We start from the raw sequence: 15,039 nt of genomic DNA, 5'->3' as shown, positions 1-15,039 counted from the left end.
TACAGTGTTAAAATGATACAACACATAATAGAGATGATAACAAGAGTTAAGATGACTGATGGTATATTCTAAAATAGAACTAGCAAGTCATAAAAAGTCTTTGAAAAATTAAATAGTCTGCTAGAGCAGCGGTTGCAGTGATCACTGGATTAATCAAAAGGGGTCATTAGATAGATAAGACAGGATAGGATGCAGAAATAAAAACACACAAACATGATTTTTTTTGCCTTTCTTTCTGGATTACTGTGTTTTATCTTCCCAAGTCTCTAAAAGTAAATAAAACAAAATAAGTCCTCTTTCTAGAGCTGCAAGGTTAGTCAATTAATCGATTAGTTACAACAAAAAATTAATAAGAAGATTTTATTTTGAAGATTAAGCTGGTTTCATCTTCTCAAATGGTATGATTTATTGCTTTTCTTTGTCAAACATGATGATAAACTAAATATCTTTGGGTGTCAGACTGTTAAGTCTGATAAAACCAGACATTTAAGATGAAACCTTGTACTGTGGGGAACATTGACAGATATTTTTCACTATTTTCTGAAATTTTGTGGACAAAAACGACATGTGACACGGAGTGATGGGGTTACATGTAACTGCGTTACATAATTTAATTACAAAATAAATGTAACTGTAATCCGTTACAGTTACTGAGAAAAAAATGTGTCATTAAATTACAGTTATGAAAATGTTGATGATTACAAAGGAGGTTACATCTTAAGTCAGACCTTACCCCAACAGTTAAACAGCTGAACGTTAATTAGAAAGTTAGAAAAGTCATCAAATGTAATAAGTTACATTACTTAAAGTAATTGAAATAGTTAAATTTAAACAGTTGTAACTAGTAGTCTGTAACCTTTACATTACATTTCCAACTCTGATGACGGGGAATCCCAGGTCGCCTTTGTCTTTATTTTATGGGGTCACAGGCCACAAAGGTTGTGACCCTGTGCACCGTGGTGTATTAACTTCATTGTAGAGGTGGTAAATGTGCACCGTGGTGTACTTTCTGCTCTGTGTGGTGTATTTCTACAGCTGAGCTCCTCCTCTGCTCAGTGTGGTCGCTGGAGGTTGATGTCACAGCAGAGAGAACGAGTCTGCAGGACAGGACACACTTCAGGCTGAGCTCAGATGAGAAAAGTGGGCGATGTTGCAGCGAGGATCTCATTTATGGACACTGTGGGAAGAAAGGCTTGTTGTTGCAGTCCTGAGTTGCTTGTAGGTATATTTTGAAGCGGAGAGGTTGAAGCAGCCCAGTTGTCGCAGTAAATATATTTTTTAGATTACTTCTGAGAGGAATACAAAAAATGTCGTCTCCAAGTCCAGGCAAGAGGCGAATGGATACCGACGTGGTGAAACTGTATCCTTTCTTAAAGATAAACAATGAGCCTAAACAGCCAACTCAGATGTGTTTTATCATTTGTCAGCTCTTTGATGTGGATTTACTCGCAGCTTTTTGGTCGCTGTTTTTACGGATGTTTAGTAATGCTGCTACTAGCTAATATGTAACATTAGTAGATTGAGTAAAAAGTGTAAACGCGTTGATGTTTGTGGCTATAATGTTAGATGTGATGGTTTATGTAGCTCACAGTGCGAACCAACAACACATCGAGTGTTATTTTGTGTTAATTTCCCTCTTTGCTAGCCAGCGTTAGCCTCTGTCGCAGTGTTACTATTAACTCAGAGTTAGCTAGACATCGACAAGTTAGCATATTAGTCACTAATGTGAGGACTGACAACACCACACGAAGGCTTATCGATGACTTTTTTTTACTATTTTTGGAGACGCTTCTGTGCTAAGACACGTTTGTTTGTTTTTTCACTGTTTGCTAACAGGGTTGCTAGCAGCGTGAGCTAGCATGCTATCACCAAGAGAGAACAAATAAGGTCGATGAAGCCGAAACAGTGACGAGCTTTGTCAAATCATGAGCTCAGTCGACAGATAACTACATTAAATGATGATTAAATGACGTTCAGAACTCAGAGGACACAAAACAAGATTTTTAGCTTAAATTGTTACCCAAATATGAAAAAACAGCGTTCAAATAGAAGGTAAACAAAACAAGTTTTGCTCATAAGTGAAGTCACAGTTGGTTTGTTTCCTATAAAATATACAGAAAAAAATGAATAAAATCGAAATATAACATTATTTTTATTTAAATACAAATTGGTCGGATTTTTTTTCTTTCTCAATAACATGACTTTCTTTGAGGTGTAGTGTCACATAAAGGTAATTTTTGTGTGTGTGTGTGTGTTGACAGTTTGCATGTGTAGTCATTTTGTAATAAGTAATGGTCAGGTGTTATTCTCTTATTATTGTCATTTAAGCAGCTGAAGTTTTCAAGAAAGGTTTTCCTGACAGCGTGAAGCTCAATTGTTTTGTTTTTGTCCTGCAGCTAGAAGCTGCGCTCTGATTGGTCAGCCTGTTACCATCCGGAACACGGTGGAGGGCGGGGCTTCACATACAGCTGATCGGGGGACAACAAGCGTGCAGGGGCACATGTATGGAGGGGGGCTGGGAACATCCAGTCCATGGCAGGGACAGGGCTCTGTGCTGAAGCCGATGGGTGAACAGGGCTGTGTACTGAAGCCGAGGGGATGAGGGGGCAAACAGGGCTGTGTGCTGAAGCTGAGGGGGGTGAGGGGTGAACAGGGCTGTGTGCTGAAGCTGAGGGGGTGAATTTTCTTTTACTTCAGATGCACATGTGCAGACTGTTTTAAAACACACTTAAGAAATTATTTGGGCCTATGCATATTAATTTATTGTTTAAGTTATTAAAAGTTTGACTTTCAGATAAAAACAAAAGCTTTTTAAGACTTCAGTTAGTTAAAAAAAAGAAATTCTTATACATAATGAACACATTTTTGATTAAACTATGTTTGATATTTTTCAACATCTTCAAAATAACCAGAAATGTGAAGTATAATGAATGAATATTTATGGTAAGAATATTTATTAACCCACTTGAAACTAATGGTGTGTGGCTTTCACATAAAATAAAACTTTTTTAGACTTAAGTTAGTTTGAAAATTTTAAAATATGCTTGTACATAATGATCCAAACAGGTATTTTTGATTCAATTTTTATCTTTGATGATTAAACATCTTCAAAATGTGATGTATTATTAAGTAATATTTATGATAAGAATTTTTATTAATCCTCACTTGAAAGTGATCTTCAGTAAACCGGCATGGTTCCACCAGGAGCTACATTTAAAATGCTCAGGTGCCGGCAGATTTTATGATGCCCCGGTGAACTGGGTTTATGTACTTTTGAGTATACAAAGGTGCTGCTATATGGTAGCAGGATTTTCTTTTTTACCAGGGGCATGATCGACCCTGGATGTGCAATCACATCTATAAAAGATGAAAACAAAGGAGAAATACAAAGATAGGTAATTGTTTTTGTATTTCATGGACGTCATCATTAAATATGCATGAGAAATCTAAGAATAGATAGTGGGAGTCAGTAAGGAAAACATGTTTGGATCTGTTGGTTCCTGCAGTTGCAGTTTGTTAACCCGAGTGCAACACTGGTGTTTCACAGAAGATGCCACACATAGTTGCATGTTGTGGCTTTAAATCAGATATGTGAGATTGAACCACCGGTGACCGAGCACAGGTCTGGCCTGCTGCCACAGATGCCATTCCTGCTTCTAAGATGATTTTTCTCTTTTTAGAAACCCTTTAATGAAGGTGTGTCCAACACCTTTATGTGGGACTGGACCAAATGTATTGACACATGGTCTTCTGTACTGGAGGTTAGCAGATTCTTTATGAATGTGCTGTTTAAATGCACAAATGGGATTAGAGCTGGAAATGAGTACAAAATAAACATATGAATCTGCAAGAAAAACTCAGCTCTTTTTATAAGGGGATAGTGCTGATGTATCACAGTGCAGTGAGAGCTTTTGTCACCATAAATGTTATGCCTTGTATAGTTACGTTACTCTTGAGCAAGCATATGCTGCCCTGCTTTGAATTTCTATGGATAACCCTTAGGGAAAGGCATAAGAGAGAGAGATGCACATGTCTGTTGCTCAAGTCTATGTCAGGTTTTGTTTAGGTACCATTGCCTCAGATCACATTTAGAGTTACCCTGTCTTCTTGCCCAGTGGTTTGAAACCTCTTTCTATTGAACAACTGAGCTTTTTAAACCATGGTCCTCTCTGGTTGTTTTTGTACATGACTGTTCAAATAATCAAGCTATCTTGTGTTAGTATTTGTGCTCCAGCAGTTTGGATAAATTAATATATTTAAGTTATCTTGGTTAGATGACAGAAGGATTTATGAAAAGATCATGAAACCGGTTGTAACAGTTACTTGTGTGGCTTTTTCTTTTCATTGTGTCAGACTTGTATAGACACTGACTGAATACGCTCAACCTTTGTGTGTCCCTTTCAGACACTTGACTCAGTCTTATGTTTTTCGATGTCAACACACACTGTGATTGTGACACACATCCTCCCCACCCAAGTCACATTCCTTCTCCTCCAGCTGCACGTTACCTGCAAAACAGATCAAAGCCCCACATCAGTCACAGCTAAGCTGGCGGAGGGCAGCAGGTTTATCTTGTAACGTTTGTTACAGCAAAGAGGAAGTTGACTCAGGAGGAATTAAAGATGATAGACCAGGCGCTCATGACTCTGCTGTCAGTCCTTTATGTTTATTAGGAATAATGATCCATAGTTATGAACTCATCACCTAAATCACTTTCATGATGTTTTCTTCTTTGAGTTGGACAGCTGAAGTTTGTGTGTCTCTGTATATTTAGAAAAGTGAAATTAGGACTCGTCTAATGTAAGAAAGATCATCAGTTGTCTTACACTAGAATACTTTAGTTTGATAAGTTGTTATTCTGTTCTGACTCAGTGGGAGGTTGTTTTGCATGAAAGGACAGCTGTAATCTGTTGGTTACCACCGCATTATTGATCTCACTGCCAGGGCTCATGTTATTGATCCCATGTTTGACCTTCTGCCCAGGCAAGTTCACAGAGCGACTGTTCGACCAACCAAAAGAGGTTTTGTCACCAAAAACCAGCCTGATTCATTGTTATTGAATATGTATTTAATGTTGTTTGAATGTTTCTGCCTCCAGTGTCGCTTTGTTTCTTCTTTTACCTTTTTTTACCTTAACTGGACATCAGCATCGAGAGCAAGCATGAGGTCACCATCCTTAGTGGACTCAACGAATTTGTGGTCAAGTTCCACGGGCCACCTGGAAGTAAGAGATTTTCCCAGAATGTTATATATTCAATAATTCAGTGTGTCATGTGCATTAGAATATTGATTTTTATTTTCTGGAAGAGAAAGTCAAGGTGTGTGTTGGTTTGAGTGTCTATACTGATCTTATTTTCAGCACCTTATGAAGGAGGCGTATGGAAGGTTCGGGTGGATCTACCAGATAAATATCCCTTCAAATCACCATCAATAGGTATGAAATCAATGTACCAGGGTTGTGTTGAAGACTTAAAATCCCCACATTAAATTTCACAGTCAAGTAATTAAAACCTGCTTTTTGTTTTGTTTTTTGACAGGATTCATGAATAAAATCTTTCACCCAAACATCGACGAAGCGTAAGTTTTAGATATTCAGCAATGGCTGGTTTTTTCCATGTAGCATCTTTTTTTCAATACCTCTTACATCATGTGTAGCATACAGGAAATGATTCACACTATTGAGGAAATTCTGATGCGTGTTCACGTAAACCAAAGCTCATTCTGCCTCCTACTTTGCTTTGACAAATTCTGCTAGGCTCTTATTTTCTCACTCATAGTGTTGTGTCTTTTCTCAGGTCGGGAACGGTGTGTTTAGATGTCATTAACCAGACATGGACGGCTCTCTATGGTAGGTCACAGCCACCAATCACTCAGTCACTGACGGTAACGGCCAATATAAAAAGTGTAGATTCTGTCAGAGCATCTCAGTTTAATCGGCTTACAGTTTAGTTATAACAGCAGTTTGTATAGAGGTCATGCATTAAGCACTGATGGGTATGAAAGTGCTGAGGCTGAAAGGTGTCTTAAGAGAACATGGCATCACACTAACCTGGAGGGGATTTCTCTCACTTCGTTCACTTGTGTTGTTCGAGTGCTTAAGTCAGCTGTGGTCAGATTTTGGGTTGTACTGTAGATTATGTTAACCAGGTGCATTAACTCATAGTTCATTTGAACAACCTTTGAGTCATGTTTATTAATATTATTATTACAGTGTTACGTCATATTTTGAATGTAAAGAGTTTATTTGCATGTGTTATTTTAAAAAAGGCTGTTGTATCACAGCTGTGAGGGAGTGCTGAGACAACTACGTTTACTTGTTCTTCAGCTTTGTTTTCAGACGTCCATGTGAAAACACGCTGATAAGTATTTTGCGGGGGTGTTGTGACACCGGCACAGATCATTATCTTTAGCTTTGGTGACTAACAGCCTGAACATTTTAATGCATTATTGCCCTCATTCAATTAGCATTTTGGAAGCAGCAATGTGATTTTCTTTGGGTCATAATACTGAATATAGTGAATTTACACATGTGTTTAATTGCTGTTCATCCCTATAGAGTCCAGCACTTGTTTAATTATTTATCTAAACGTTGTTTTAGGCCGACAGACTAAAAGAGAGCGTATTCATCTGCAAGTGGTGTTGTTTTCACACACACACAAATAAACAACAAACGGCCTGTAAAATCTTCCCAATGTCCTAAAGACATGAGTAGTAGTTCATATTTAGCATCTAAAAGGCTAGTATAGGCAAGCCTATACTCCATCAGTCCACAACCAAAAGATAATCAGTCTACTGTCATAAAAGACTAAAGAAACCAGAAAATATTCATTTGAAAAGCTGTAATCTTAGATTCTGTCCTTGTCAGAGTAGTTGGTGACTTGCTAATCACATACTGACAGTCTATGATAAACTAGATTGGTTTGTGATACTTATTTTTTACAATTCAGTTCAATTCAATGAGCTTTATTGGCATGGAAGTTTCAAGAACAATGTTACCAAAGCATCAAAATGCAATTTATCCAAATATTTGGACAGAATAAAATATATGAGTTTTGAGTCTTGAGTATTTGTGTCGTCCTTTTTCAATCGCCAGTTTGTGGTCTCAAAATATTTTTCATGTCAGCGTTTATGAGATATAATATAAACTATAAACTATCAAATGCACACAAGCAGCATGACTCTCGTACTTTAACCTGATGACTGACTTTGTTTCTGAGGTGCATCTGTATTTTAAATATTTTCTGTTTTTTAATTATCTATCATCTTTGTCTGTAAAGATGTACAGAAATTCAGCGCTTGTTTGAGATGTTTCGGAGTATAATTTGAATTTAATGAGAAAATCAGTCACTGCAAGTGAAACTGATAAATTGACATGTAAGAGTTGATCTATTTCCATCCACCTGCAACCCATAGTGTATGTATAAAAACAGGCAATAACCAGAAACCAGTGCAACTACACAATGATGCAACTGCATGAGTGGAATGTAACATTACAGTAAAAAACTTTTTTGACAATGTTGACACATGATGGAATGACTGGTTAGGTAGTCCTGGTTGATATATCTATTGCTTTCCTGTTCTCTGTACTGATTCTGATCTTTCTCCTCACACCCTCCAGACCTCACCAACATCTTCGAGTCGTTCCTCCCTCAGCTGCTCGCCTACCCAAACCCCATCGATCCTCTGAACGGGGATGCAGCCGCCATGTACCTTCATCGACCGGAGGATTATAAACACAAGATCAAAGGTAGCACACCAGTTTTTTACACTGAATATCTGAAAGGGTAGAAAAAATATAAAGATTTTAAAAAATGTACATGTTTAATTCAGGAAGTCTATTTTTTCCTCAATACTTCTGCATTGGTGGAAATGTAAAATTTAGACCTTTTGCAGTCCCTGAATACATCTGTGATTTTCCGAGCAGCTGCTGTAACTATTTAAGATTTCTCATTTATGTTTCATCCACAGCTTGATAGATTCACTGTCTTGTGTTATTGTCGTCTGTCTCCCCTCCTCCTTTTCTGTTATTCTTTTTCAGAGTACATCCAGAAGTACGCCACAGAGGAGGCTCTAAAGGAGCAGGAAGAAGGAGGGGGCGACTCCTCTTCCGAGAGCTCCATGTCAGACTTTTCGGAGGATGAGGCTCAGGACATGGAGTTGTAGTGAAAGGGGGGGATCCGGTCCCCTTCACCTCACAACAGACTGTTGTTTCCTAAAGTGCAGAAACTCAGTACTATATTCATATTTAAACGAGACAATTTTTTACAGCAACACAAGGATTTTTATCGCTACACGAGGATTTGCAGTATGATATTGCAGAAATATTAACCCTTATATAGGAATTCACAACCAACTTCCCTTTCCCTCCTCCTCGCCCCAAGAGCCTGCTTGGATCAGAAAGGAGTGCGTCATTCATTTCCACAAAGTTGTTGTGGATTCAGGCCTGTAAAGGCGGCTTTCTATCTTCTTGTCCAAACTGAGCCGTGAAACCAACACGCGGGCCAGGGGGTCAAACTGACATAATAAAACGAGACTGTTTACGCTCAGTTTCCCATTTGGTTGCACGAGCTACAACTCACCACCTCTTATGTTGGGACACATTTACGTTTTCAATGTTTTACAGCATTGTCAGGCATCTTTTCCTCGTCAACAAAGGACGGCAAGATAACAATCCACAATTTGTAAGTGGTCTCAACTTCAACAGAGTGTGGATTCCCTTTTTCTTTTCTTTTTTTCTTTTTTTAACTGTCACCTTTTCCTTTTTGACACTGCTGCCCTGAGGAGTCACCATTACAATCACCTCTTCAGAGGAGATGATGGCCACCGCGCAGTTGAGCGCTCATCACGTACAGACTCATGTGGCTGCGGACAGCCTCTCCAACAGGACTGCTCTCTGTGCAAACCCGCAGACACATCACACGCTAGGAAACTGCACAATGCATCAACCATGACAAGTCACACAAATGCCAAGGCGTGTGTGTGTGTGTGTGTGTGTGCACACGCCTATGTGCATGCATGAATGTAATCCAGGGAGAATCATGGCGTATTACTGATAACCTGTGTTGTTCTGACCCCTGATGCTCTGCAGAGATCAGAGAAGTTTCACCATTTCGATCCTTCTCCTCTTCAACCACCAGTTCCTCCTCCTCCTCTTCCTCCTTCTCTCCGTTTTAGGAAAGTGTTTCTCATTCTCTGAGTATCTTTGTATATTGTGGCATGACACAGAAGTAAAGTTGTGTAGGGTTTGTGGAGCTGTAGCGCTGTAGAAGTGGGGGAGGACGCCTGTGCCCAGAGCCCACTGTGTGTGAGTTGGGTGGGATTCAGGGTTCATTCTTTGTGGCGGGGCTGGGGATTATCCAGGTCCTTGTTGAATTGTTGAACTTCTTAACTTTGCCTATTGCTTGTGTTGAACTATAATAGGTGTTTGACTTGCGTAGGGGTAGGTAGTTTTTTTTTTCTTCTTCTTCGCGGCTGGTGAATCCTATCATAATATATGGTTTAATACTTATATAAACACACTAGTTTAAAAACTAATTGTCCTGTAAAGATGAGGAGAATGAATACATCTTTGTCCGTGGGGTGACTTTTTTTTTTTGTTCAATCCTCCAAAGACATGTCTCACCCCTGTACTCCCCTTTCTTATGCAAATGAGTCCGACTTTTATCATCGAGAGATATGTTACTTTTGTCAGACAGAAGTGCTCTTTGTTTCTGCCATTCAGCGTCGTAGCGATTATTTGTCACATTTACTTTTTCATGACATTGATGGCCTGTTGCTTTCCAAAATGGTGGGACCAAAATCTAAAGGAGTTATAAGCTTAGTTTCATACTGTATATCCGTTAAAAAAAAAGAGAAAAAAAAGGAAATCCTGCTCAGGCTGGATAAAGAGTTTACATTGATAAATTAATAATGTTCTTTGAAATGTCAAATTCTGGAGTGGCCATCTTAGATCAATTCAAACATTTTCATTCAGGCGCAGTTTCTTTTTCTTCTTTAGGACAGTTGAACAACTTTCATCCTGGTTTACTCTGAAAAGGTTTGCCTGCGCCCCACACCAGAGGAAACTAGCACGCGTTACCAGAGCAGTGACAGTTTACTGTTACATTTCATGATGGCATACCAATCTTTGTTTGTAACATGCATTCATAGCCGAACACTTTTTGGTGTGATTCATTTCTGTAAGGAAACAAATAGATCTGAATCCTACTTTATCACCATCTTGTGATGGGAAATTTCAATCAATAATCCCTTTCATATTAAAAAAAACCAAAAGATATCAGGATCTCTTCCATGGTGTCGTGTAGGAGGGTATTTACCTTTGTTTGAACATTAACATAGGCTGGTAAAACTAGCATGTCAGTGTTTTTGACATGGCTTTAAAAATGTATCTGTTGAACAGCCAATTCGAAATGGCTCTAATTACTTTTGATAACCAAATATAAGTTGGTGTAGTTGTAGTTTTTGCTTTGAGGAAATTGTGATTTGCAAGAAAAAAAACAACACCTCTGTCCAGCCTTGTTGTTTGTCATCATCTGGATTTATCAGCGCATTGTTTTTTGTTTTGTTTTGTTTTTTATTAATAAGACACATATATTTGATGCCTATAATTTGTTTGAATGTTTTTATTTTTGTCTTTTACGCCCGACGTCCAGGATACAAGTCGAGATATCCCTGATTTTTTTTAAAGGCAAAAAATGAATAAATGTGCTTCCCTTGTAACTTGAAGAAGAAATAAACAAATAATGTAATTATAAATGTTGGTGTTTTATCTGTGTGTGTGTGTGTGTGTGTGTGTGTGTGTGTGTGTGTGTGTGTGTGTGTGTGTGTGTAAGTGACTGTCAGATTGCCTTCAGGTGCTGAGGTGAGTTTGTGTTATTTATGTTCAAAAGTTGAGTTTGATTCAGATAATCTATTCAAATTAAACTCACACACAATTGATGAATTTATTGTCATGTGCTGAAGCAAAGTGGTGTTTTTTGGGGTGAAATTCACACCGACAGAATAATTACAACGACTTTCTCTCCTCTGTCCACTAGATGGCAGTCTTTCTGTCTTACCCACTGTCAGAGAGAAGGCCCACTAACAAAGATGATGCCAATAAACTTTTTACAGCACTTTTTGAGTCACAAAATGCATTAAAATGAAAACCCAAACAATTCATCACTGTGAATAAAAGCAGACAGATAATATGAGTCTAAACTTAGAAAAACAAAGCAGACTCAGCATATTAAAACTAAAAACGCATCGGTAACATTCAAGAATTGCACTTTTTGAAAAGGTTTTTTAAAGAAAAAATTGTAAAAGATATTACTGATTATATCACATTGCTGCTAAGTTTTATTTGAATTATCTCTATAACAAATATGCTGGTTTTGTGTCTTTTAGGTGTTAGCTTATGGAGAAAGAACAGAAAAGCTGCTCTCTTTGGGTGTTCTTGGATTTACTTGGAAAACAAGTAGTAGTTCTGTTATAGTTTAATTATTCGTTTATACAGCATGATTAAAACGTAAAGTTATGAGACCTTTTTATCCAAACTCTGGGAGGATGTTATAATTTTCTAAAAGTGTTATGTGTTGTTGGCTTGGCTTTGCTTTGCTTGTGATCATTTATAAACTGTAAATGAATGAATGAATGAATGAATGAATGAATGAGGAGCCTGCAGTCAGCTGTTCCTTCTGTATGTTGAGATGCGGGAGCAGAAATGAGCTTATGAAATATTAATCGTTGTGTCTCCAGCCTCTTTTTCTCGGAGCATCTTCAACCAGGTTTCCAGTTTCCACATCAGTTTAATTTGGCTGGAGGGTAACGCAGATCAAATTAACCTTTAGAAAAATGTAGAGTTTTCTCCATAAACAATTTCTTTACAGGTTTAAAACATAATTTACATGCAATAGTTAGATGAACAGGCTGAAATATGCTTTATTATGTTCTTCTTTATGAGACTGAAGGTAATATAGTTGTCCTATTTCGCTGTACTTCTGTATAAAATAAAGTTTCTACTACTATTTGTTTGACAAGACAGAAATTATAAAAACACCCAGAAAAGGCTATTTTGTGTTTCATATTTGATCTTAAATACAGATTTTAGCACTGCATTTACCATCCATGCTTGAGATACATTCGTGCAATATGTTTGAATGTAGAAGGAGAATGTGCAGTCATTTGGTGTGAATATATAGTATTTTATATAGTATTTTAAGGATCTCAACTGCAATCCGAAAATAAAGGGAGTGATGGTGAGTTTCATGAGTGATAAAACAGAGTGATCAGTGTGTTTTAATGAAGTCCATTCCGTGATGAGTAAAGTTATGTCAGAGTAACGCGAGCAGCAGCAGTGCTGTGCGGGGAGACGCTGCTGGCCGGCTGCGCCTCCTTCATAATGTATGGAGAGGACAAAGGGTGCGCGGCTGGATTTCAGTGTCAACTTTGAAAGAGCCGTAACCCAAACCTGCCCTATCCTACCCTGACGGATTCACATCAGCTGAAAGGATGATGCCTCTTTTTCCACCTGCAATCTGTCTAATAATCACCGACAGCAGGTAAATGAGCCCTGAGAGGACCTTTGGGTGCGCGTATATAACGAGGAGCAGAGGATTCCTGGGTCGGAGAAACTTTCTGTCCTGTGCAGGGACTCAGAGCTCAGCTTCAGGCCGGGCTGCAGCAGGATGCCACACCCGGTGGATGCTGGTAGGTCTGATGGCAAGCATCATGATTGAATTCAGACTTGTAGATATGTCGGGTGTGCATGTAAAAATTAACATTATTTTTTTGTTTTGTTTTAGTCTAGTCAGCTTTAAAGAGAACTAGTCAGCTTTAAAACACGAATTCCTCAGTTAGAAAAACTGCTCAAACGTCCTGTGCGTAAAAGGCGCAGAGGAGGTGCGCTGTAGGCCTGCGTATTGTGGCAGCAGAAGGAGAAGGAGGAGGGTGGCGTGGATTACTATACTGCCAGTGGGTTAAGATGCTTACCCACTAATTACCTGTCCACTAGAAAATCCCCAGCCACACAGCCCAAACAAGCAGGGAGCTGTGGGGGACGGAGAGATGGAGATATGACACTGTGTGGGTGAAGAAAAGCCAGCTCTGCTCCACCGGCTAAATGACGATCATTAGGCTACTTTCTTATCTTTAATATAATTTAATATCATTCACCTGTTTGTGAACATTTTCTTCTGTTGTACTTTTCGAAACTAGGCTCAACAAATAAGTTTCTTCTTGTATTTTTGTAACTTTATGTGCAGTGTGGATTTAGGATCATCTTTATGAGGTAAGAATCAGCCCATTACTTGTGTCTAAAAAAATCCACAGACCTCTGCAATATTCTCTACTGTTTTATAAATGCATGTAGTCTCTGCTGAAAACAGAATAACCCAGCTGACATGTATACCTTGTGTTAATGTAATAGATGAGTTTGGGTAAATTAAGAAGTGAGTTACTAACTGAGTTAATGATTAGCACAAAGTAGTTTCTCTTTAAAAATGGGTAGTTAATAATTTTGCTTTATGTAAAACAGCTTCAGACGACTATACATTTCGTAATGTACAACTTCGAGGCTTTTATTCAGCATCTGAAAACCTGTGTGTCTTTGGGGGCATGAGTATCCTCCAATCCGGTCTTGATTATAACAGGAAGGATCCTTTTTGAAGGATCTGAATATATTTTGTTCTCCTCTGGATAAAGAGTTACATCAGTCACACGTGGGCAAATCATGATCACAGACAATGTGATTATCAGTCAGTAGTAACAGCTAGCAAGATATGAGGAGCAACTAAAAACATTTTGATGCTCTCTCTCTCTCTCTCTCTCCCTCGAGCTTTTTATTCTATTGATCTCTCCCGGAAACGGGAAGATGAGCCCTGCTTTGGGACCCATTTGGAGCATCTCAAAAATCACTTAGCGCATCATTCCCCACAGCCAGAATCAATCTGAGCAGCAGACCTGCTCCTTCACCAGGATCAGGGAGGCCAGAAATGTCCCTAAAATACTAAACCCAGAATAAAATAACATTTTAGAATGAAATAATCTCTGTTTCTGTCAGGGTTTGCTGAAAGACACTACAGGCTTGTCTACCCCAGCAGGAGATGGCGTGACTGGATTTACTCCCCATCCGGTGTAAAACAGAGATGAAGTAAGGGCACCATTGATTCTGATACTGTCTGCTCATTTCCACTTTACATGGGAATGTAAGAAAAAACAACTGGCAATAAAAACACCCAAAACTTAGAGGCAAGTAGCAGAGTTTTTACAAGCAGACATAAAAGTATGAAGCAGCATTTGGGATGTCAGACTTTACCTGAATCTGAAAACTTATCAAAATCATAAAGAGGGACAACAAGTATATCTCCTCCTGTTCTGTGTATGGCACTGGTAGAATTCACTGTCACAGCACACTATCAGTGAATTACCATAGGGCCATAAACAGAGTAGAGACAGAACCACACTGCCTTCGACCATGTCCAATTCTGTTTCACCTTTAAACGACAGACCCAGGTGAAGTCTCAAAAGTCATCTTCTTGGCCCATTTTGGCACTAGCACATTTTTGCTTTGTTTCTGGTTGTTTGAGCAATCATGTATGGTGCCAATATGGGAGAAGAAAGATATTCAGCTGTGTGTTTTAAAGGTAAAGTGGGAATATAACTGGAGGACTGGTTCAACTAAATATTCTAGTTCTATTTTTTGTAATGGTTTTGTGTTATCTTTGAGAGACTGCAGAGAGACAAGAAGATGAGCTATGGATCTGATCGATTGCCTTGTCCCTCTCAGATATCACTGGTTGCCATGGAGGCCCGTGCTCTATCTGTGAGACGCCTTCCTGTGTAACCTGAACCTCAGTGCTCACGCAGATCTGGTGGTGACAACCCGTGCACTCTCCCACAGTGTTTGGCAATGGTAGAACTCACTCTGGTGGGCTGGAAGGATCCGGTGGTTCTAGACTTGCCAACAACTGATGAGAGCTTTAACCTGCCCTCCAACTGTCCCAGGACTTATCACAGGAAGAGGATTACTTTATGTTATAACAGATGCAGTGTAGAAAAGTG

General features: G+C 38.8%; 1 protein-coding gene across 2 annotated transcripts; it reads left to right on the top strand.

Annotated features, from left to right (window-relative positions):
* The first annotated feature begins 1,103 nt into the window (after window positions 1-1,103).
* LOC128358835 (ubiquitin-conjugating enzyme E2 H-like) lies at window positions 1,104-10,749 on the top strand. 2 transcript variants are annotated; one of them, XR_008321417.1, is made up of 8 exons: window positions 1,111-1,360; window positions 5,148-5,224; window positions 5,360-5,434; window positions 5,538-5,577; window positions 5,796-5,848; window positions 7,619-7,747; window positions 8,039-8,975; window positions 9,267-10,749. XR_008321417.1 is itself a non-coding variant. In XM_053319230.1 (7 exons), the coding sequence occupies exons 1-7, from the start codon at window positions 1,308-1,310 to the stop codon at window positions 8,161-8,163; spliced, it is 552 nt and encodes a 183-aa protein (XP_053175205.1). In that variant the 5' UTR covers window positions 1,104-1,307; the 3' UTR covers window positions 8,164-10,749. The 2 variants fall into 2 exon arrangements, 1 of the variants encoding a protein (XP_053175205.1); XM_053319230.1 differs by having other exon boundaries at window positions 1,104-1,360; window positions 8,039-10,749.
* The last annotated feature ends 4,290 nt before the right edge of the window (window positions 10,750-15,039 follow it).

This window comes from Scomber japonicus, chromosome 5, assembly GCF_027409825.1.
Source record: "Scomber japonicus isolate fScoJap1 chromosome 5, fScoJap1.pri, whole genome shotgun sequence".
Classification (NCBI taxonomy): Eukaryota; Metazoa; Chordata; class Actinopteri; order Scombriformes; family Scombridae; genus Scomber; species Scomber japonicus.
The sequence above is the reverse complement of the archived record's forward strand: the minus strand, read 5'-3'. Positions and strand labels throughout refer to the sequence as shown.